The 23529-nt window shown below is 36.2% G+C and overlaps 1 protein-coding gene across 4 annotated transcripts in view; it reads left to right on the top strand.

Annotated features, from left to right (window-relative positions):
• Positions 1–23529, top strand: part of CSNK1G1 (casein kinase 1 gamma 1) — a 157819-nt gene that overhangs the window by 79042 nt on the left and 55248 nt on the right. For all 4 annotated transcript variants that reach the window (XM_081049504.1, XM_081049503.1, XM_081049501.1 and 1 more), the window contains exons 3-4: positions 10917–10957; positions 16365–16434. In XM_081049504.1, coding sequence (XP_080905630.1) covers positions 10917–10957; positions 16365–16434 — 111 coding nt within the window. The remainder of the gene's footprint in view (positions 1–10916; positions 10958–16364; positions 16435–23529) is intronic.

Genomic DNA, 23529 nt, shown 5'->3' with positions numbered 1-23529 from the left:
TAACAGGTGTTGACTGGTGAGAATGTGTAGTAGAAGTCAGAGACCTCATATACTGCTGCAGGGAATGTAGAATAGTGCCGCCACTTTGGAAAACAACCAGGCAGTTTCTCACAAGTTAAATTTAATTAAGAGTTACCATTTTGTCAGCAATTCCACTCTTAGGTATATACCCAAGAGAAACGAAAGTGTGTATTTACACAAAAGCTTGTACATGAATATTCATACCATTTTTTCATAGCTTAGAAATGGAAGCAAGCCAAATGTCTGTGACCTGATTAATAAAGAAAATGTGGTCTTTTTTCACCTTAAAAGGAATGAAGATACGTGGTACAACAATTGATGTACATTACGCCAAGTGGAAAAAGCCAGTCACAAAAGACCACGTGTTATATGGTGCCATTTATATGAAATATCCAGAATTGGCAAGTCTGTTGAGACAGAAACAGATTAATGGTTGCTAAGGACTGGTGTTGGGAGTTGAGGGAGGGTCAGAAAGACTATTAAATTGGTAATAATTAAAGAGTATGAGTTTTCAAGCAGATGGAAATAGTCTAAAATTCATTGTGGAGATGGTTGCACAACTCTTGAGCATACTAAAACCCATGAATTTACACTGTAAATGGGTGAATTGTATGGTATGTGAATTATATCTCAAAAGCTTTTAGTAAAATATGTAGGTTTAGTCAAAATTGATACACAGAATTGCTAATATAATTATGTAACTTCATACAGTATTATTGGACTTAAAGTCTGTGTAATCACTTGGTATTGGTTGAAATTATTTTTCCCACCTGTGAAACTACATTTATAGTTAGACTTGGGAAAGTTTCAAGTTTCTTCACCTTTGATATATTTTTAATTTTTCAGTAAGTTATTGATTGGCAATAAAACTATTATATCGTTTATGGTCAGTCTTAAATTATACATTGTCGATCATGATTTTGTTTCCTTATACACTGTTTCATAATCACTTGAATAACCATGAGCAAGATCGTCTTACCTGTTTTTCCTTACAAGGTTTTTAAGCTAATCTATAAAAGGCAATACTTGAATAGAGATGGTGCTGCTTTGATGTTTATTATTCTCCACAAGAAAAGAGTTTTTTGACTTTGAATGCGAATCTGATGGCCGCACGTTAACGTTTCCGTTCTAGCCGCTAAAGCAGAAGTTTTACTAAAGAACACTGCATTGCCTAAAATTCTACAGATTAGAGTTTAGCAAGTCCATTAAATTGTTACCATTAAAATTGTTGAGATTTCAGTGGTTTACTTTTAAAGTACAAACTGATTTTTTGTTATATTTTGAAGTGGTCTCTCCAAAGACCACAGTTCTCTAATTATAAATTGGGAGTGACTGTGCTCAAAATGACAATAGTTATTCTTACACTGAGAAGGTAGGTCTTAGAATTTTTTTACTTTCCTAAAAATGGCATTTGTGGGTCTGAAACGGATTGCGCAGATTCATTTTTTTAAATTTTGTGGTGAAAAATACAACATAAAATTTACGGTCTTAACCAATTTAAGTGTACAATCAATAGGGTTAAGTATATTCATATTGTTGTAAAACAGGTCTCCAGAACTTTTTCATTTTCCCCAGCTGAAATTGGGGAAGGTGAAACAACATCCTCTTTTCCCTCTCTCCCCAGGCCCCGGTAACCATAATTCTATGTTCTTTTCTGTAAATTTCACTGTTTAGGTACCGCATAAAAGTGGAATTATATAGTATTTGCCTTTTTGTGACTGGCCTATTTTATTTAGCATAATATCCCCAAGGTCCACGTACATTGTAGCATGTGACAGGATATCTTTCCTTTTTAAGGTTGAATAAAACTCCACTGTTATGTATCACAATATTCCATTGTAAAATTCCATGTATATGCCACATTCTGTTTATTCATCTGTTCTCCATTCATCCATTGATGGACATTTGGGTTGTTTCTACCTCTTGGCTATTATGAATGGAATTAACTTGGGGAACAGGACTTTATTGGGAACAGTGTGTAATTCTAGGACTTTTTTCCAAGTCAAATTGTTGTCCTTTCAATCTTAGTTGTGGAGGGCGCAGCTCAGCTCCAGGTCCAGTTGCTGTTGCTAGTTGCAGGGGGCGCAGCCCACCATCCTTTGCGGGAGTCGAGGAATTGAACTGGCAGCCTTGTGGTTGAGAGCCCACTGGCCCGTGTGGGAATCGAACCGGCAGTCTTCAGAGTTAGGAGCATGGAGTTCTAATTGCCTGAGCCACCAGGCCGGCCCAACTTGGTAGCTTCTTAATGCTTAGCTTAAGCTACCAAGAGATTAGAGTTTTGATGTGGAGGAAGAGGCAGCAGTTCCGAAATAAGATACAAATATGAGGAAAGGTGGACCTCAGTAGGGTGACTATCTTTTTGGCCTAGTTGTCCTTGGTGGCTAATGAGAGTAATTTGTGATATCAACTCAACTTATACTTACCAAAGAATTCTTCCTGAGAAGGATTGTCTCTTATGTTTCAACATGCTCTTAGGTGAAATGCAAAGTGGATTTGATAAATTTATTGTCCTTACTCAGCATATGACCCCGAAATTCCATTCTAGGTTCGTGCCCAAGAAAATACATATACACCGTGTTTCCCCGAAAATAAGACCTAACTGGAAAATAAGTCCTAGCATGATTTTTCAGGATGACATCCCCTGAACATAAGCTCAAATGCATCTTTTGGAGCAAAAATTAATAGAAGACCCACTCTTATTTTTGGGGAAACACAGTATGTGTACCAAAAATATGTTCAAGAATGTTCATAGCAGAATATCTTAAGTCATTATGCACACTAATAAACATGAACTAGAGAGAACTAACCCCCCCAATTAAAAAACGTAAAAAATCATGCACTACTAATTCATGCAACAAAATGGATGAATCTCAAACATAATATTGAGGAAAAGAAGGCAGACACAAAAGAGTGGTTATTGTATAATTACATCCACAGATGTTCAAAATAAGCAAAACTAGTTTCTTGGCTATTGCAGTTAAAACAGACTAGTTTGGGTGGTGGTAGATGAGGAGTATTGATCGGGAAGAGGGTCAAGAAAGCCTAGTAGAGTGCTGAAAACTCTCTCTCCCCAGATGGTCATTTGGGTATATGTACAGATATGTAAACATTCACTGAGCTGTACACTTATCATTTGTGCTCTTTACTTCATGTAAGTTATACCTTAACATAAAAGAAAAATTAATGATAAAAAAATTTAAAGACACATGATTTGTACAAGAGGATTAAAGTTTGATTTTTAGATGTCAGTAGTATGTGTTGGTGACCCTCACACAGCTTTCCACTTGTTCCTCAGGAGGAGCTGCTTCCTAATCACTGACTATAGACAAAGCGGAAAAATTATGTGTAGACTCTCTAGGAAATTGTCCAAATAATTAGTAATAAAACAAGACTTAATTTAAAAAAGAAAGTACGTTAACATAGCTTCTGTTGATGTAAGTACTTTCATTAGGGCAAAAAGTAACGGATATAGGTGTATCACGGGGATCCATGAAGGTTTTGGATACTGTGGTTTCTCCAATTTGTACATTAGTCGAGTGTCTAATTTTACATGTAAGTATTCTTCTATACCTCCTTTAACTTCATTAATAGCATCTGTATTTTCTCTTAAAACTTGCATTATCATCTAAATGGAGGTCTATAGTCTTCTTGGCAGGAAAATATTAATAAAATAGACTGTTTTTGCTTTATGATCAAGTTCAAGTCATTGTCATTCCATGGTTTTAGTTCTTGTAAAATCTATTGCTTTGCCTTGAACTTTAATCATAATTGTGTTTTTTTCACTTTCAACCCTTTTACCTTTCAAAGGACCACTTGAACTTTTCTTCCTGAATTGCTAAAATGTCTGATTGGGACTATAACCTTCCCCATAGCTGTGGGTCTCCATCTGGTCTTCTAATTTTCCCCATTTATATTGCAGAGGTCTCCAAATAACAAGGAATCCATCTGCTCTAAAAGAATACTTCAAATCTTTTTAGACATCCGTAATGAAATATCTACTGATTTGCTTTAAAATTGGGTGAGGTTTTTGTGGGAATCATATTACTTTGAAATTTTGCATAGTAAAATTTTAAACGACACTTCAGTATTTTTATGCTGCAGAGTATCATTCTTTTTGGGGTGATTTATTTTAATTTTTCTCACCACTATAATATAGCAAGTTTTACACATTTGCCTAAAACATAGGCCTCTATAAGTACGTAACAGGCTCCCCCTCTTGAAATGGGGTGTGGGTCTTTCTTTGACCCCATTAGTGACATCCCCCACTCCCTTTTACTTCACTCTTCTCAGCCTCACTCCAGACTTTAAGCTGCTAGAAAAACCCTCATTTTTCTTACTAACAGATTGATCAGAATATCATAGTTGATAGTTAGGAAAGTCATAAAAACTAGTCCAATCACCGACCTAAGCTTTTTATTCCAAAACGAAATAATTGAAACTGCTTTTCAGAAAGTTTTTATTGATGGCTTTTATTTATTTATCTTTTTACCATGATCCACACTAAAAAATAAATATTGTGATCAAATACATACACTACGTGTGTACCTGAAGCAAAAATTTCATGAAGTAACACCCTTTCTAAACATGAGGTACTCTATTTTTTATCATACACTATTTTTCTTTAAAGATCACGTTGGTTAAGACCCACTGAACTTATTTCACACTCCATTAATGGATCCTGTCCTACTAATTCCAAAACACTTTACATTGTCGAAAACAGATACATCTTAATGGATTTAGCGTGTTAATAGTAAACATGCACTATACCATTACCAGTGGTGTTAAGGAAGATTTAATAAGATTTTTTACAATAAATTACTGACATTAATAAGTAATCCCTTCAGAAAACGTGGCACAAAAAGAAATGATCCTTGCTGTTAACTGCTAACCATTTGGAAAATGTCTCTGCATAGTATACTAATATACCAGTAGAATTAGGCCAGTAAAAAGGAGGAAGACCTCTGGCGTTTTTTTTCAACGTTCTTGTGCCCTTTATTATCCTCTTACCCCTACACACACTGCCCACTGAGAGATGCCCCGTGAGGTGGAGGCAGTAGGCCAGCCTATCTTTTTTGCGCTAAGTAGACATGGTAACCAATCTGAATTACATAAAAGTGGTTTCTTGGCTTAACTCCTAATTGCCTCAAGTTTTTTGGCTGGATTTTTTTTTTTTTTGAAGTTCTAGGTAGTAATTTATAAATGTACCACTTTCACTTTAGGGCAAGAAAATGTGACAGCTGGAAATCTAACTAAAACTGGGAATCTGAGGCTGTTCCTTTATCAGGAACTGATATGTTCCTTTATCAGTGTGACTGAGAGCTGAGACCTGCTGGTTCTTTGAAATAAGGCTGTGCCTGATGAAGCTTTCAGTAAATGCTGTGTCTGTAGGTGACTTACGGAAACAGGAAGTCTTCTCGCAGTGGGTTTTATGGGCAGCATCACCTCCAGGACTGCTGCTTCAGAAGGGCTGAGTTTAGATGTAAAGCTCCAAAAAGGACTATGTAATGCAGTTTATTTTCCATTAACAATACAAGAACCTATAGCCAGGAAGTGAGTTTGGGAACCATTGTGGATTTTGTGCCACAGATACTAAAAGCTTTGAGTGTTTGGCATTGTGCCATCTCACCAGTGGCATTTTCTGTCCATTAAACTGCCTGCCTTCCTCAAACAGTTGTTGATATATTACATATACCAGTACACATATATACATCTATATCAGTAGTTAGCCGAGACAGTAATTCATTTTAAATGGGCAGGATTTTAACTCTCTACCTTTGTAATTAGATTCTTCCAAAGCCAAATGTTTGAGTACTGTATGTCACTGAGCAGAGTGGCTGAGTGATTGTCTAGCTTTCCCCATGGTTGCGTTTTGTGTTGGCCTATTCAGTCTTAATGATGCCCCCTGGCAAAGGAATTCATTCGAGTGCTCAAGAGAGGGCTCAAGAGAATGATCTAGCCACCTCCAGTGCCTCTTAGGAGTAAGGATAATTGCTTTGTAAGAGGGTGACATGTGTTCAGTTCTTTTGGTGCCCCTAGAGGAAATAAGCAAAGACAAGCAAGCTAGCATTTTGTGATGTATCAGCCATCATGTTTGGTGTTACACAGGCTGTCTCATTTATTACATTGTTTTAAACAGATATGAAAATTGAAGGTGAGGGCCATTTCATCATTTGTCTGTTACTTGTAGATGTAGTGATAACTTGGAGGAAGGCATCATGGTGGAGTGGAAGGATTGTTGTCTACTCTCCTGGTTCTCTTTCTTTTCTCCATTAGTTAAGAGCATCATTTTTGATCCTTCTTTTTTCCTTATCCCTTATGTTTACATGTAATCCAAAGGTGGTCCGTTTGTTCTTTGAAATGCCTTGATTATAAACCCTATTTTTTAAGTCATTCTCTTTCAGAAATTATTGCTTCGTATCTACAATAATAATAGGAGTAATAAAAATTAGATTTATCTAGCACCTTACAATTTACAAAGTATTTTTACATATTCTAACTCATGTAGTCTTCATAACCACACTGTATGTGGTAGATGTTATTCTTTTAATGTTCTGCTATAAAAACTTCCTGTTCATCTTATTTCTAGTTATTCTCTTACACATTGGGTGCAACAAACTTTCACCATTATGCTTTTTCTCTTAGCACCAGACCTTTGGTAGTTTCCCAGCAAGATGAATAATGAAATCAAAATTCCTGTATTTCCATTTAGGATTATCCATAATCTGATTCTAATCTAATCTAACCTTTTTTTTTTTGGGGGGGGGTGGCCCTAGAACTTTCTTAGTACCTTCTCTGTATATCAAGTCAGTTTGGTTCACTTCAGCAAGCATCTCTTTCCTGCCATATATCTAATACTATGTTTGTTGCTAGGGATAAAAAGATGAGTTGAACATTCTTGTCCTCAGGTAATTCACTGCCTGGTGGAGGTAAAAAGATATATACGTCACTAATTATAATATATGTGGAAGTTTACGGAACTGGATGCTGCCTCAGTTTTATAAAGTATATTTGGAAAAGGGTTTTTTTTGTTTTTTTTTTTTAAGGCATACAAACCCAAGGAACCAAAAAAAATGGAAAAGAAGATAAAAACAGATGAGAAATGTTAGCAAAATTTTGGAAGCTGGAAAACATAGTTCAATGGTAACTGACATAGCAGTCCAGAGAAAGTTGAATGATTGAAAGGGTAGGCCAGTTTGTAACATAAAATACATCAGAGAGAGGCTCAAGAATTGGAGATGCTGGGAAGTTCAGAAAGTTGGGATGCAGACGGAGCTAAAAACAGGAAGCCTAGTTGCAGGTCTGTATATGAAGCAGTGAATCGCTAAATCCCCCTCCTCCCTGGTATCGCCTCGCTGACAGCTCCCCTTTCCCACCCTCATGGGAGATGGAAAGTTCACACTGTTGAAACTGAACTGCACTGTGAAAACTGGGCTGCCCAGCTGAACACAAGGAAGATGAGAACGTTATCTCTACTGATTAGTGAGACCTGGACTATATGGAAGAAGCAGATCCATAAGTGCCTGGGATTTCTTTGAACATTTTTTCTTCAAAAAAAAATTTTTGCACAATTTCTATAACATAGTAAATTTGTTTTACTATAAAATTTTCCCCCAAACCCTTAAAGAAAAGTGATGACTTATTTGTCCTTTAGCTTGTGCCCTGGCACACTTCCGTGTATCCTTGGTTGTGCGTAACTTAGAGTAAGAAGCTGGCATTCCTGGTGGTTCATACTCTGTCCCTTTTGGATCTGTCTGGCTTTACGTCTCCCCATTTCTCCCCATATACCTTGTGCTGTGTTCTTATTGGTCCACTCACAGTATGTCAAAATCTGTGCAGTATGTCTCCATCTCACTGTTGAAATTAATAGTTTTTTAAAGACATTCCCTTTATTTTCTCCTCTGTTTGTCGTTCAAGGCTCACCTCGAGGGACACTTGTGCCCATGTGCTTTACGTTCCCTCATCCAAGCTCCTCTACTGACTTGCTTTTATTTCTTGAACACTCATCACATTATGTGATTTATTTAACAAACTTTTTGCCACTATGTACAAGGCCCTGCATGAGAAGCTAGAATACAGTCTCTGAGATGTGAGAACTGAGTGTCACTCATCTTAAATGTCTGATATCTGCATATGATGGCTGTTAAAGTTTTCGAATGCTTTCCCCTCCCTCTGGTGCCTTATTTTTCTGGTTAATCTTTTCTCCTTCCTCACAAATGATTATTCAGACAGATCTGATCATGTCACTATCCTACTCAAAAACCTTTTCTTTTAAACTTTAAATGGCATTGAGAACTTTCTAATGTGAACTCAGTCTTACTTTTCTAGTCTCTTTTGCTGCCCTAACCACTCCTTCCCCTCCCTACACCTTTTTGATCCTCATGGTCAATTTATGGTCCATCTACTCCCAGACCACCCACCATTCTCAGTCTGCACCATGTACTTTCTAATTTTTCGTTTGTTTGCTTCTGCAGTTTCTTCTCTCTGAGATGCTTTTCTCCCTTCTTCAACATAAAATTTTACTCATTTTTTAAGACTCTGGGGGGAAGTGGCTGGGGCAAAAAAAAGAAGAAAAGAATTTCCTTCCTAAGACTCCTGTAATTACCCTCTAGTTTTCTTGCTCACAGATCAGAATCCCGGTTTATTACATTACTTACACTACCACTCACTCCAGGGGATCTGTTACTTGAAGCATATACTTCAAGTATTAATTCTTTAACAGTGAAGGCATGCTGTGTTCCAAATGAGTAAGGGGTGAATTTTGGTGTCCCTACTTCCCTACCCTCCACCAAGTAGTTCTTATTGCTAAAACTGGGGTATGGGTGTCCAATTCAGAAAGATCTCCTAAATACATATACAATTTTAAACTTGACTGTTTTCTTTTAAGCAATACTAAGTTCTTAGGGTCAGCTGTGTGCTAAAATTGGCTTTAGGTCACAATAACATTGCTTATACAGAGTCTGGAAGGGCTCTCCTGAAAAATCTTTATGCAATATTATATCTGCTGTGGAAGAAGTCAGTGGCTAATTTGTAGTTTTAATCTCCCTGGGAGTAGTTTTAATCTGTTAGGTAGTTTTAATCTGCCTCATTTAATACTTCACCTATTTCTCTCCCAGTGGTACCCTTTTCAGAATTTCCTGAAATATATATATTTTTAATTTTTTATGCTAACTTTAATTAGAAACACAAATTAACTTTTAGAAGCTAAATGCGGTTAATGTATAAAGAAAAAGTGCCTATTTTCTACTTTTGCTCATTTAAAAAAGAAGTTGTTCGGGCGGCCAGTGGCTCAGCTGGTTGGAGCGCTGTGCTCCTACTGATGTTGCCGGTTCGATTCCCATATGGGCCAGTGAGCTGCGTCCTCCAGAACTAAACTGAGAACAACGGCTTGACTTAGAGTTGGGGGGGAAAGGGAAGGGGAATAAAAGTTGTTCATCTTATAATGGTTTCTTAGGTGTTTGGTAACCTGTGAGTCCTCTTTATTATTTTATTGGCAGACAAAAGTTATTCCTAAATTAGTATATTCATCAATACATAAGAGTACTCAGCAACCTTGTAGCAGTATTAAAAGTACAATTGTGTAGTTTACAAAGGGTCCTCTGTTGTCTAGAGCTTGGTAAAAAAAGAATTTATACTGCAAGCAGCTTTTGAATGAAAAACTTCCTAAATGAAGTTTTTTTTTGTTTAAATTATAAAAACTATTATATAAAAATCAGAAAATACTAAGAAACAGTCATTTAATACCTTCATATACATCTTTCTATATCTTTTTTCATGCATATATATTCAGCTGTTACATATATGTGTGTATTTGTATATATATAAATAGAACATCTCTATGTATTATTTAAAAAGTAGTCATACTATATATACCAATAAGTTTTACTCAGTTAAGGTTTGGGGTGTCTATGAAGTGGAGAGCATGGCCTTCCACAGTATACGGCACTGATAGAACTATGAGATCCAATCTCTACCCTCAAGAGAGTTAGAGGCTAGCTGACAAATATATAAGAAGCAGTGTGAAATCCAGTGCAGTGGCTAAACTATGCGGTACACTAAACACGCAGGAGGAACAAAAGCTCAGGAGTCACTGGCGGTGGGGAGGTGAAGGAGACTGAGTGCCCAGCACGTGATATGGGCCTGGTGAGTGAGTGTTGTGGCTCTCACCCTCATCCTCACTCCCAAGTTCTCAACACGAGATGTCTAGGAGAAGATCGATTCCATTTATACAAGTAGAAGAGTTGAGAGGAAAATTTGTTATTGCGGAAGAACTTTGATATGGTTAAAAGTGTTGTCTAGGTGGAGGGCTGTTTCCAGCACATAGAGATGCAGCACTAGAGTTTCTGGTGAAACGAGTCAGGAGCTCTGAGAATCATCTCCTTATATACAGTAGGTAAGTTTTCCAAAAGGTGAGTAGGCAATAATTGCTTTTATTTCACACTGTCCTTTATACTAAACTAAAGTTGACACTAAATACCATGACAAAAAAATATAATATCTTCGTTTGTCAGTGAGTTCGAAGAATGAAGGTTTGTGCTTATTGTGCTAAGTTAAACTCTCGGTGTCTTTGAAATTCTGGCATTTTTTTGTTCATGATTTTCCTCACAGCTTAATACTTGGGAAAACTAAATAACATAATGTGCATATGTCAGAGAAAAAGAGATTTGTGTTCTTGTCTTAAAAATTTCTCGTCTCTAAATTTCCAAATTCTCAAGCTGTTTTTGTCCTTGTCTTGCTGGGTTTCATTATCTCTGTTTACCTTTTCACTTATAAATCATGTTTCATAAATGTGAACAGCATTGGGAATGGGACCTTTCTCATGACCTTGTACGCTAGGATTTTGCTTTGCATTTCCTGGGATAAATGTCACTAAAACATACATTTTGCTTTTTCCCTAGGTAAAAATCTCTACACCAATGAATATGTAGCTATCAAACTGGTGAGTAGAATCTATATTTATGATCATTATATTTTGGTGCTCTCACCCCTCACATATCTTTTTACAGGAAGTAGTGAGCATTTACAAAAATACTACTTTCTTTTCCTTGCATATGATCCCACATAGTCATTTTCCTTCAACCATATATAGTGTTAAGTTATGAATCACTGTATACTACATAACATTAGATGATGCTAACTATAATGTTAACAGTGATGAATCAGAAAACAGTTACAAAATAGCTGGCAGCAAAAAAGGCACTGAAAGGCTAATAATTTCTGTGAACTTGGTACCTTTCACAGTGCTATTTTAAAAGATAAAATCATTTGAAAATGTTAACATTTTCTTGAATATGACTGATCCATTTTTTTAATGTAAGGTATTTATTAATATACTTAATACAAATCTGAACATCTCATCATTGCCTTAAAAGGCTACCAAACACAAAACACACATCACATGGTCAAATTTGAAGCAAAGGGTTTAATTGGTTTTGTTGGTACTAATCTTATAAATAACTAACCTAGTTATTGAAAATAGTATCCTAAGAGAGGTAATGCGTATAACAGTGCAGGCCAAATATTTTCTCAAAGCAATATATTATTTTTGAGGATTAACAATTTTAGGAGAGACAATTCTTATGTGTAAGGTTGATACAAAACCATTTCTAGTCCTACATGAAATGTTTCATGTGACTAGTTTCTATGAAACTGTATAAAAGTGTGTTCCTCCTAAATCCTAGTAAGTTTCCTAGGATTCGCAGGTAGTTTTGGGCTTTACTAGTTGGAAGACAGAGGAGGTAATGGTTGAAGAACACACCTTGTGACAATTGTGACAGTTCTAGTGAATTGCACTTAACCACTTCCACACCTACCCTTCCTCTCATTCAGCTCTTGGGCTTGTTGGAGTAGTTAGAGTTATCTTGTGGGAAAACTGACAGTTATCAGATTAGTTTCTCCACAAAGAGGTGGGCAGGGAGCAGCGCTTGGAGAGGTAGCTGCTAGGAAACCAAGTGTTTTCCTTTGTTTATGACTTGGAACTCTGTTGGAGAAACGGAATCAAGAAGAGAGGAAATGCATATAACAATACAGGCCAAATATGTTCTTAGAGTGACCATCAAAGAATTAACCATTTTTTAAATTTTTACAAATTTAGTTATTCTGTAAAAGTGTTTTCTAGTTCATCTGTTTGTTTTTTAATTTTTTTCTGTTTTACTACTTTGGTAAGTTGGAATAATTTTGATTCTTCGGGGCTAGTAACAGGAAGAAGCAGCCTCTAAAACACTTTAAAATATTGCCTCAATACTGTGTATTTGTTATTGTCCCTTTATTTATCAAAACTCCTTTTCAGGCTTTTTGTTAGGGTCAGTGCTTTCTCTTTAGATTTTCTCCTTCCAGATTCATACTAGTCGACCTATTTTAGATAAACTTGCATAGCAAATTGTTTACATGGCTGACCATTGCATTTCACTTACATTTTATCAAATTTTTGTTCTACTTTGTATGGCCAAGAGTTAAAGCTAAAAATAGACTTCATGTCATCTAGTATGGTGTCTCAGTACCACATTTCTGTTTCAAATAAATTTTAGATAAAGGTTTTTTTAAAGGATGACAATCTTGTCTGTGGCCATTGGCCTGTATTCTCCGGGGGAGATACAAGGAGCGTAATTGAGCTCTTTTCATTGCAACAGCAAAATTGCCCTTAAACATTACAGTCCTACAAAGTAGCTGTCTGCTGTCCGTTTAGGATTTCAAGCAGGCATGTGTGTTCCAGAATAACCGTGATTCTGACAAAGAGCCAGCCCTCTATGGAAATGTAATCAGCATCTGGCACAGAAATACAAGGAAGCCCAGCTGGTACTGTTTCAGTTCTACTTTGTTTGGATCTTCATTGTGAGCATGTGTTTCTTGGATATCTAGGAAGCTTTTGAAAAAATCATACACAATGTAAACAAAGTAGTGTAATGAGCCCCCCCCCCCTTACCTCCACTGAGATTTCTGGGGTTATTTTTAACAGAAGTTGTCTATCAATTGTTACAAAAAAACTTCTCTCCCTGCTGCGAATGTTGCAGTGTCCTTCATCCATACTGCTGGCAGGACAGCACCTTGAAACTCCAACTGGCTGAGCGGGCTACACCTAGGTGCTGAAGGGGTTAGCTGAAGGGTGAAAGTCCTTCTGTCTTCCATAAAAAGCCCCCTCATGTCTCTTATATGTGATGTGTATGCTCACTGTCAGCCTTATAAATCCGAAGAGCTTTTGCTTTTTTTATCTGCTAACTTTGTTACCCAAGAGCAGATTATTTCTTATGAAGATTTCCAGTGTGAAGTTTTGAGAGTATTATGTTTGAAGAAGGATCTGTTACTCCTTGTGGTTTGTCACAATACAAAGACTGTTTCTCCAGAAAGAACACTCCTCTTTGTAGTGTTTAGATCAACATCTGTCTGGTTCCATATTAATTTGTCACTACTATTTCTGTTTGGTTCCTTGTGAATTATTAATGATTTTGCTAAAGGACAAATTGCATAATTGCCTGCTTTGATGGTGATATAGTGGAAGACTATAAACCAAGTGGAGACTCAGGAGTGATCCCTCTCTATCTGAAGAGATAAATGAATAAGGACGTGACTACAGTATAATTAATCTTATGTATTTTCCTTTTGAATACAAGAATCTTAAGAAACTTGAAGTCCAACTCTAATGATTGCTGATTTTACAATCAAAGAGGGGTATGAGTTCTTTTTGTATAGAGTTCCTTAAGGGCATATGAAATACAGTGGGTCATCAAAATAACTTTTCGTTCAGTGTCATTTCGTTTATAACGTTGATGCATTGCCATAGGAACTTAACTCTTGTTTGTATCAGTTGGAGTATGGTAAAACTGATTGCATTATGCATTATTTTGCCACAATTCCAAGAACCTATCAGCAACACTAAGTGATGACTTAACTGTTTTCCAGTCTGCATGAATTGATTTAGATAAAACCTTCCTAGAAGCAAAGGGATAGACTAGATAACTTCAATGAAACTTCTGAATTCTATGATTTGTGGATTCTGTATCTTAAGAAAAAAATACAAGAAACTTCAAGTGGGTTCAGAAAGAGCCTTCAAAGATTGTCAAACAGCTAAAAAAAGTAAGACCAGTGAGTACAGGTTAAAGGAATTTGACTGAATAAATGTCAATAAGAAATTATTGAATAGTTTTGTTATTTGAAGCTAGCTGTTATAGTATTCATGGGTTATTTTATCTTGTTATTGAGGACATAAGAAAATAGGCTTAAGTTTCAGTAGTGGAGATTTAAGTCACATAATTAGGAAAGGACAGTTTTTTTCAACAAATGGTGTTGGGAAAACTGGATATCCACATGCAATGTAGTTGGACCCTTACGATACATCATATACAAAATTTAATTCAAAATGGATCAAAGACCTAAACATATGAGCTTAAACTATAAATCTCTTAGAAGAAAACTTAGGGGGAAGGCTTCATGACATTGGATTTGGCAGTAATTTTTGGTATGACACAAAAAGCACAAGCAAGTAAAAAAAAAAAAAAAGTTGGACTTTATCAAAATTAAAAACTTTTGTGTTTCAGAGGACTCTGAACAGAGTGAAACCCATGGAATGGAAGAAAGTATTTGAAAATCATATCTGATAAGGAATTAATATCTAGAATTTATCTTTTTAACCATTTTTAAATGTACAATTCAGTGGAATTAAGTACAGTCATTCACATTGTTGAGCAACCATCACCACCATCCATCTCCAGAACTTTTTCATCTTCCTCAACTGAAATTATATACATAAAATACTATCTGTTCCCTTCTGCCCCTGGCTTCTGGCGCCACCATTCAACTTTCTTTGTCTCTATGAATTTGACTACTCCACAAGTGGAATGACGCAGTATTTGTCCTTTTGTGTCTAGCTTATTTCGCTTAGCATAATGTTTCAAGATTCATGTTGTAGCATGTGTCAGAATGTCCTTGTTATAGCTGATAATATTTCATCTTATGTATACAACAGTGTGTACCCACATTTTGTGTATCTGTTCACTTATTGAGAGATACTTGGGTTGTTTCCACCTTTTAACTATGTATTGTGAATAATGCTGCTATGAACAGGAAAGTGGGATTACTGGATCATATGGTAATATTTTGTGGTTTTTTGAGAAATTGCCATACTGTTTTCCACAATGGCTGCACCATTTTACATTCCCACCAGCAATGCACAAGGATTCCAGTTTCCGCACGTCCTTACCAATACCTGTTATTTTCTGTGTTTTTGATAATAGCCACCCCAATGAGTATGCAGGTGTATCTTTTAGGGTAATGTTTGATTTTCTTGTTACTTAGTTTCCTGGTATACTGGCAATTCAGAAAAATTAACCAGCCAATTCTTTAAGTTTGGTGTAAAGCAAAGGGTGGTAGTTTAGCTGCTTTATCTCTGGGGTCTTAAGAAAATTCTATTTTTTGAAAACTTACCCATATTGATTAAAATTACATATTTTAAGTGCATTTACAATCTTTAGTTATCTTAAGTGTCAAATTAAATATACATAAGAATTTTCCTACAGAATTATTGATAATATTGAAAACTGCAAATAGTCCAAATATATAAAAATTATGGTGTGTGTGTGTGTGTGTGTGTGTGTGTGTGTGTATACATAAAGGGGAATACTACAGCCGTAGTAATGTACAGCTTTACTTACTGCCATGGAAAGATGTTATCATCACATTATTAACTTTAAAGGCACATTACAGAATAGCAGATATAGTATGATATCATTTACTTAATATAGTATATTTCTGAATCTATATTATATATAATTATATTTATAAATAAACATTTGGAAGGACATTCACCAAAATGTTAATAGTACTTCTTTTTAAAATGATAGGATCTCACATTGATTTTAGTTTCTTCCTAATTTTTGTGCATTTGAAATTTTCTTCCAGAGCATATATCGTTTTTCTAAAAAATATAAAACTGCATACACTCAAAATTCACAGTAAAACAAGCAGGAAATACGTGCTGGTATTTAATTAAAAGGACTGGCATCTGGTTTCCAAAGAGAATGCACTTCAGGGGAATACTTCATGAGAGAGCTATCCTTGAATGGTTGCTCGCACAGAGTATTTTTACCTATCGCTTCTCGGCCTTTTGGCTAAGATCAAGTGCAGAGTATTTTTACCTAAGTATTAATGAAAGGCGTTATATGTGATTCAGCTTCATCTTCTCCCTAGCTGTGATTTTAAAAAGAAATTGAGGTAAAGAGAAATTGAGAAAATACTATCATGTATGTATCGTCTCTAAAACATTAAGTGGCCTTGGCTCTGGTTCATTCTGAAAACCTAGGAATAAAAAAATTGTTTGTCTAAATCTGATCACAGTATCTCTTCTTGGATTTCAGGAACCAATAAAATCACGTGCTCCACAGCTCCATTTAGAGTACAGGTTTTACAAGCAGCTTGGCAGTGCAGGTAAGTCAAGTCTGTTTTCTCCGTTTATTTAACATATAGCTTACTGGAAGCCCTAATATATGCAAACTCTTTTCTCCACTTCACCTTTTTATATCTCTCCTGCTTCCTGGATAGGTAAATGAACACAGTCAACTTAAAAGCTACTTGCTCTCTGGCTCCTGGAGGGGCAGATTGGGGATCTGCGGTGCCGTTACTATGCCTGCAAACCAACCTTTGCATGCTTTCACCTGCCTGAAATACACGTGGTTCATTCATTCTCTTTTCATTGCTTCGTGTATACCAAAAGAAAGGAGGAGGGGTTGGAATTTGCAAGCTATATTTTACTACATTGAGACTATATCCGTTTCAAAGACGTACTAAAACACATGTTCTGAAATACCATTAACTGTCATTTTATCCGTTGTTCTCATTAATTTGGAAAACCTACCTATATGATTGTAATAACATGTGACCTTTGAGGATTTTTTAGCATTAAGTTTTTTAATTTTTAAAAACATGCCTATTTTTCACCTAAAAGCTCTAATTTTTGAAATATCTTACTGGCTTCCTGAAAAAATATCTTGACTAAGCAAATGTTAACAACCTTAAGGAAATTGTACCTATAGTATACCTCTCGCAGAAGATGAAATTCTTCAGCGCTAGTTTTATTATTTGACATTAGTAAACATTCCTCTGCTTTATGCTTTCTTCAGTGTGACAGTTGTATGAATGACTGAAACATGGTTTCTATTTCAGGAACCACTGTTGAAGGTACTATTGAGGGAATTTGAGTTTCACTTTCTAGATTATATAGAATTATTTAAGAGCCACTGGGTGTTATTCAAGTTGTCTTACATTCTGACCATGTCAATAATCAGCCATAGTTATAATGTAGGGAGGCCAGGTTGGACATTTGTCCTTCGTTGAATCTAACATGAGTTCTTTCTCACAGTAGCTTGTTAGTATATGCGTATATCTGTTCATTGACTGTATGCTTAAATATGGAGCATAGGATTTAAGATTGGCAACTGAGTTCATAGCATGTATGTATAACTTGAGATTTGTCTTTCCAGAACTAAATTTTAAATGGCTATTGTTTCTGGTTTCATAAATTTCAGGGTGATAATTATCATAGCTCACTTAAAATAAACATGTTTGTACCTGTCTCACAAATCTAAAGCATAGTTAAAAACATGCTAGATCCAATCCAACTTAGAAGTTTAAGTGATCTGAGGAAAGTGACCAGGCCATTTCACAGGATTTCCTCTGGAAGCCCTTCCAAAGAGACTCACCAGATCAGGCGAATGTTTACTTTTCAGTATGGAGCCACAAAACCCATTAATATAGGAGTAACATCTGTGTTGCTGGGTTCAGACTGTCACCAAATATAGGAGAATGTTGCATGCAGATTCTTGAAGTTTCAGCATTCTCCATGCACTGAAAACAAGATTAAATAGGTAGAGCATTGAAGGACTTAAGAAAATTGCCTTTCACTTACGGCAGCAAAGAAAACCTGGAACCTCTGAGACTGGTGCATTTGTTGCAATCATTGGGAATGGAAGGACTCCTGTGTAGTGATCAGGCCACCTGTTGGCTCGTACTGCCGTAGGTTGGCTGTCATTGGTCTCTCTGCCAGTGTCTCTTCTGACAATCACCTCAAAGTCACAAAGCCTTCCAGGTCTTACTTGAAGTTGTGATTCCTGACCTCATTTGCTTTTTGAGATTGTCCACTGCTCTTAAAGTAATTGTGGTGAATGTCCTCTGAATGTTTTTGCCTGCAGCTAACAAGATAACCACAGCTTTTCCAAGATAGGAGGAGCTTGAGAGATCTGTTACAAATTTCTACCCAGTGTAGGAATTGCTTCTTAACAACTGATCATCCATCTCTGCTTGACTACTGCTAGCCATAGAGTTTATCTCTCTTCAAGGTAATTCAGTGTTGGAAATCCCACAGTATTGGAAGTTCTTCATATTGGGCCAAAATCTGCTTTTTCTTTCCATGGAGCATTGTTGAACTCTCTATTACCAGCTCAGAGGCATTCGTCACAATTGTTATATGCTGCCCCAGCCACCACTCACCTCCAAGTCTTGTAAGCCACATGTCTTCAATTCTTTGTCTTTTTGCACAATATATTTTATAGATGCTTCACTATTATTGCTCACTATCAGGCGTGAATGTGTGTGTGAGGGGCACACCCACACACACTCCCAGTTTTGTGATGTTCCTCTTAAAATGAGCCTCATAAAACAGCATCGGTATCCCTGGATATGGAGACAGGGGGATTATTACCTTTTTTTCTATCTGGATACAATATTACCTTTAATTTAGATGAGCTGTTTCCTTTTTTGTTTGTTTTTTTTGTTTTTTTGGGGTTGTTTTGTTTGTTTTTTCGATGAGCTGTTTTAACAGCCATTTCACATAGTTAACTTTTATGCTTTTATGGAGTTTTACTCAGCTGAAACCTTTACATATTTTTTATATAAGCCACCATCAATAAAAGCTTTCTGCATTTTGTGGTTGTATAATTGATTTTGAGCACCTAAACCTCTTAGATGTCATGTTATTTTATCCCATTATTACTAAATATTGGGATATTTTTTAATCCTGATTCTGTTACTTATAATTAAGTATTGACTGTTTTCTGAATTGTAATTGCATATCATGCCTCCACACCCCCACAAGACTAAGCTCCTTGAGAACAAGGCCTGTACCTTCTTTACCCATGTCTCCAGTGTTGAGGCCCAGCAGAGTTCCTTCACAGAGTAGGCAGTTGGGAAGGATTTTGGTGACAGAAAGAAGTTAGGCAGATTTGATAAGCATACCTTTTTAGATTTTTGCCAAGTTATTAATAAAAATATTCTCTGGGGGTGGCCAAAAAAGGAAATTTATTTTGAAAGTAGTTCAGTTGACAAGAAAGTAGACAAGATTTTACCATGTCTCATTATAAATGTGAACATGAACAGAGCTTGTTCCTAACTCACAAGCACAAGTATTTCTCCCTGTTTTTCTAGAGTGAGTTCCCAGGTGCAATTGTGACTCATCAGTAGTTAATGTTTCAGCAGCCAGAGCACATATGCCACTCTCTCAGAACTAAGGTGATGTTACGGCATTATAAACAACCTTTCATGCCAAAGGCACAACAACCAAAATAACGTGATCGTTTTTTACTTACTAGTGCTCTGTGTATCATTATTTAGCACAGGCCAGTGATTTGCAGAATATTGGGTATCATGACAAGGAATACTTTTAAAAAGCTCATTATGACTTAGGTTTGCTCAAGGAATTAATCAGTGCTTACAATAAATGGATGAATTTGGGGGGGGAGAAGTGAGTGATAATGAATGTAAAGAATACTGCTGTTACTATCGTGACCAGAGCTTGAGACTTTAAATTCCTAAAGTAGTAACTTTTGTGTTGGCTTGGGAATATGACCTTACGTACCCAGGTCTTAATCATTTCCTTGAGTTTTGACTCTTATAGGCTCTGGAAATTCATACCCGTTTTGTACTCATGTGGAGAATAGAACAAAAATGTTAGCACTGGATGATTACAAATGTGGTTTAAGTTGGAGCTCTTACTGATTGTCCCTTCTTTTCCTCGTCTAATCTCTAACTCCTTCCATTCCACTCTGTTTTCTAGTGGGCAGTCACACTTCAAGCTTTGTTTGCTGATCATAGCTTTGCCATCAAGAATTTCAAGACCTGATTATTTACTCTTGAGGGTTGATGTCTCCAAGATACTCAGGGAGGAAAGTAAAGGAGCTTTGAGGGCCTTGAAACTGAAAATGAGGATCCTGATCTTCCTGATAGCTGTCATTTTTCCTTTTTCTGTTTATTGTAGAAGCCAAATTACAAAAATTAAAGGATGTTTTGAAAGGAAATGATGATGATCCATACTCTTATACCACCCTAACTCAGCTACATTTCATTTCTGTCCTTTTCGTATCTAATCTCAGGTCATATACAACTGCATGTCTTCTTTCACTTAACATGATAACATTTGTCATGATGCTGCGGAGTCTTCATATTTCTAATAATTGTATAATATCCTGTTGGCTTCAGAGATCATAATTTAGGCATCAATTTTATGTTGTCAGATATTTAGATTGTTTTTATCTGAGGAAATCATTTCCCCTCTTTTTCTTTTTTTTTTAAGATTTTATTGGAGAAAGGGAACAGTGTGTACTTCCAGGACTTTTTTTTTTTTTTCCCCCAAGTCAAGTTGTTGTCCTTTCAGTCTTAGTTGTGGAGGGCGCAGCTCAGCTCTAGGTCCAGTTGCCGTTGCTAGTTGCAGGGGGCGCTGCCCACCATCCATCCCTTGCGGGACTTGAGGAGTTGAACTGGCGACCTTGCGGTTGAGAGCCTACTGGCCCATGTGGGAATCGAACTGGCAGCCTTTGGAGTTAGGAGCATGGATCTCTAACCGCCTTAGCCACCAGGCCTGCCCATCATTTCCCCCTCTTGATTTCTGATACCTGAGTATTGTGACTCAAAACTTTTCTTTCACGTGTTCTCCCATTACATATCATATGATATGTGATGATTTTCAAATGTTTAAAGAGCTATTAAATGATAGATTCAGTTTATTCCAAATGATTCTAGAACAAAAATTATTAAAAGAAATTACAGAAGACAAATTTTGTCTTTGTGTAACAGAACAGTGTGAGAGTAATCTATTGTCATCATCAGTATGCATCTGTATAAATGATAATATATTTATTTATACCATGGAATTAGCTATAAAAAAAGGTGGAGTCCTATATACTAATATGGAAAGATGTCCCGATATATTTTTAAGTGAAAAGGTTTGCAGAACAGTATAACGTGATCGGTATTGTGTAATATAAGAAATATACATATATATAAAATACAGATATGTCCACATAAGCATAGAAACTATCTGAATGGATATGCAAAAAATTTAATAACGAATACCTTTGAAGAGTATGATTAGAAATGGGAAGCAGTGCCACTTTTAAGTTTTCACTTTAATTCTTTGTTACTATTTGCATTTTTTGTTCTGAGCATTATTATTATAACTAAATTTTTACATGTAATACAAATTATTTGTTTTATTTTGAATTCATTGTTGTACAGTATGTACTAATTTCTAAAAAGACTGCACAGTGGATTTATGGTCTCTCTCTTACCTCTGTCATCACCTAGCAACCTATTTCTGTCTCCATTTATCCTGAGCCATTTGTTAACAGTTTCAGGCATAAGATCAACAAATGATAATAAAACGGTGCAATACCTCGTTTCCTTTCTTTCCAAACAACTCATAGGACTGAAAAAAGCAAATTGTGAAGTGAAATAAGCTGTCTTATGCAATAGGATTTCCTATCTCTTAGCGGGATGGCAGTTTTTAAGGCAGAAGTTGAACAGTTACATATTCTGGATGTTATGAGGGAGATTTGTGTAAGGTGTAAAAAGAATTCCTGACTTTTTAAGACTTATTTGAACTCTAAGATTATATTAAAAACTCTTAAAAAACCACATGTTACTGTACAAGAAACATCCTGGTACAGCTATTTATTATACTTGGTATTTTCCTCAGTTTCAGAAGACAAACTTATTTTTTAGAATTTATACATTATAAATATAACTGGCAAAATGGACATCCAATGGTCAGTGAATCAAAATGTGAACATTATCTAGTGTTTCACATAATTGGATAGCTGAGGATAGGGTAGGTTTTTATTAATATTTGGAAATTATGGTTCAAGTTATTGAACCTGAGATTGCTGGAGAATTTCCAAATTTATTACAAAGCAAAACAGTTTCAAATGTGAATGAAACTGCAACTATACATAAGGACTATGAAAAAAATATTATATTATTCTTTTCCTCACTGTTGGAAAATCAGTTTTATTTATTTATGATTTTTTTTAAGGAGGGCGCTGCTAACTGTGGCCCATGCAGGGATCGAACCGACAACCTTGGTGATACCAGCACCACGCTCTGACCAACTTAGCTAACCGGTCACCCCAGAAAGTCAGTTTTAGATTTTTCTCTGTGACTAAAGCAAATACATTCTTCAGTTTTACTTAGGCTTCATTCCTTTTTATATCACTGTGTTTTGATTTTTCAAAGCATAAAAGGCTTTGGCATCAAGCACAATTATGTTTTTCAGATGTAGTTTCTATAGATTGTTCTGAATACACAAGATTAGGAGTCAGGAACTTAAAGATTAACTCGATTCCCTGCTTGCCCTCCTCGTAGCTTCAGTATTTGTTTGCTACAATGATCCAGCTTCATAAGAAAGAATAGCAGTATTTAATCGTGGTAATTAAAGGCTATAAGCCTTGCAGACAGCAGATGAAAACTCCCAGTGAATTATAACCATTTTCCTTATTTTCTTATCATTTTCTTCAGTCATCAGTGTTGTGTTAATTGTATTACAGTCGCCATGGGTAAGTCCCAAACTTATTTTCCTGTTATGGGACTGTTGTTAGGTTTCTCTATGCTCTCAGGGTCCTTTTACCTGGGAGAGTGTATACACTGTCAATTTTTAAATTTCCCAGACCACATCTCTTTTATCCAGTACACCTCCCACTTTGGCTTGTATCTGACACACAGGACTAAGACTTAGTGGATGACAAGTTTGGGGCAGAGATCGGCAAAGCCAGTGGCCTAAACAGACAGGCAGCCTAAACATAGTAGAGGGGCAATAGAAGCATGAAGGTTCATAGTTAGGTATGGGCTGGCCCCATGATAAGGGCCTCGTATAGTATATTTTGATAATTAATTAAAAGATGAATAAACCAGTGCCAAGCATGCAGCAGAAGTGGCAGGAGAAGGGAGGGAGAAAAAGGGACTGAGATCACAAGAGCAGGAACAAATGAAAGAGGATGGGGAATAGGCAAATGGCAAGAAAATAAAACCACAGATACAGAAAGGAGAATGCAAGTTGATAAAATATGGTGGAAGCCTCTGATTTAGGTAGAAGGAACCATAAAGCTGACCTCTATTACTGTTGTCAGAGTTACCTGTTTCTTAGGAACGGTGGTTTTGAAGAATAGCTTTGGCATTTTTAGTAAAAGTACTAGAGTACTAGGTTATGGTAATAATTCACACGACTTCACGTGGTGTTTAGAAAGACCTAACTGTAATATA

The sequence above is a fragment of the Rhinolophus hipposideros genome (genome assembly GCF_964194185.1).
Source record: "Rhinolophus hipposideros genome assembly, chromosome: 5".
NCBI lineage: Eukaryota > Metazoa > Chordata > Mammalia > Chiroptera > Rhinolophidae > Rhinolophus > Rhinolophus hipposideros.
This window is presented reverse-complemented; position numbering and strand designations above follow the sequence as displayed.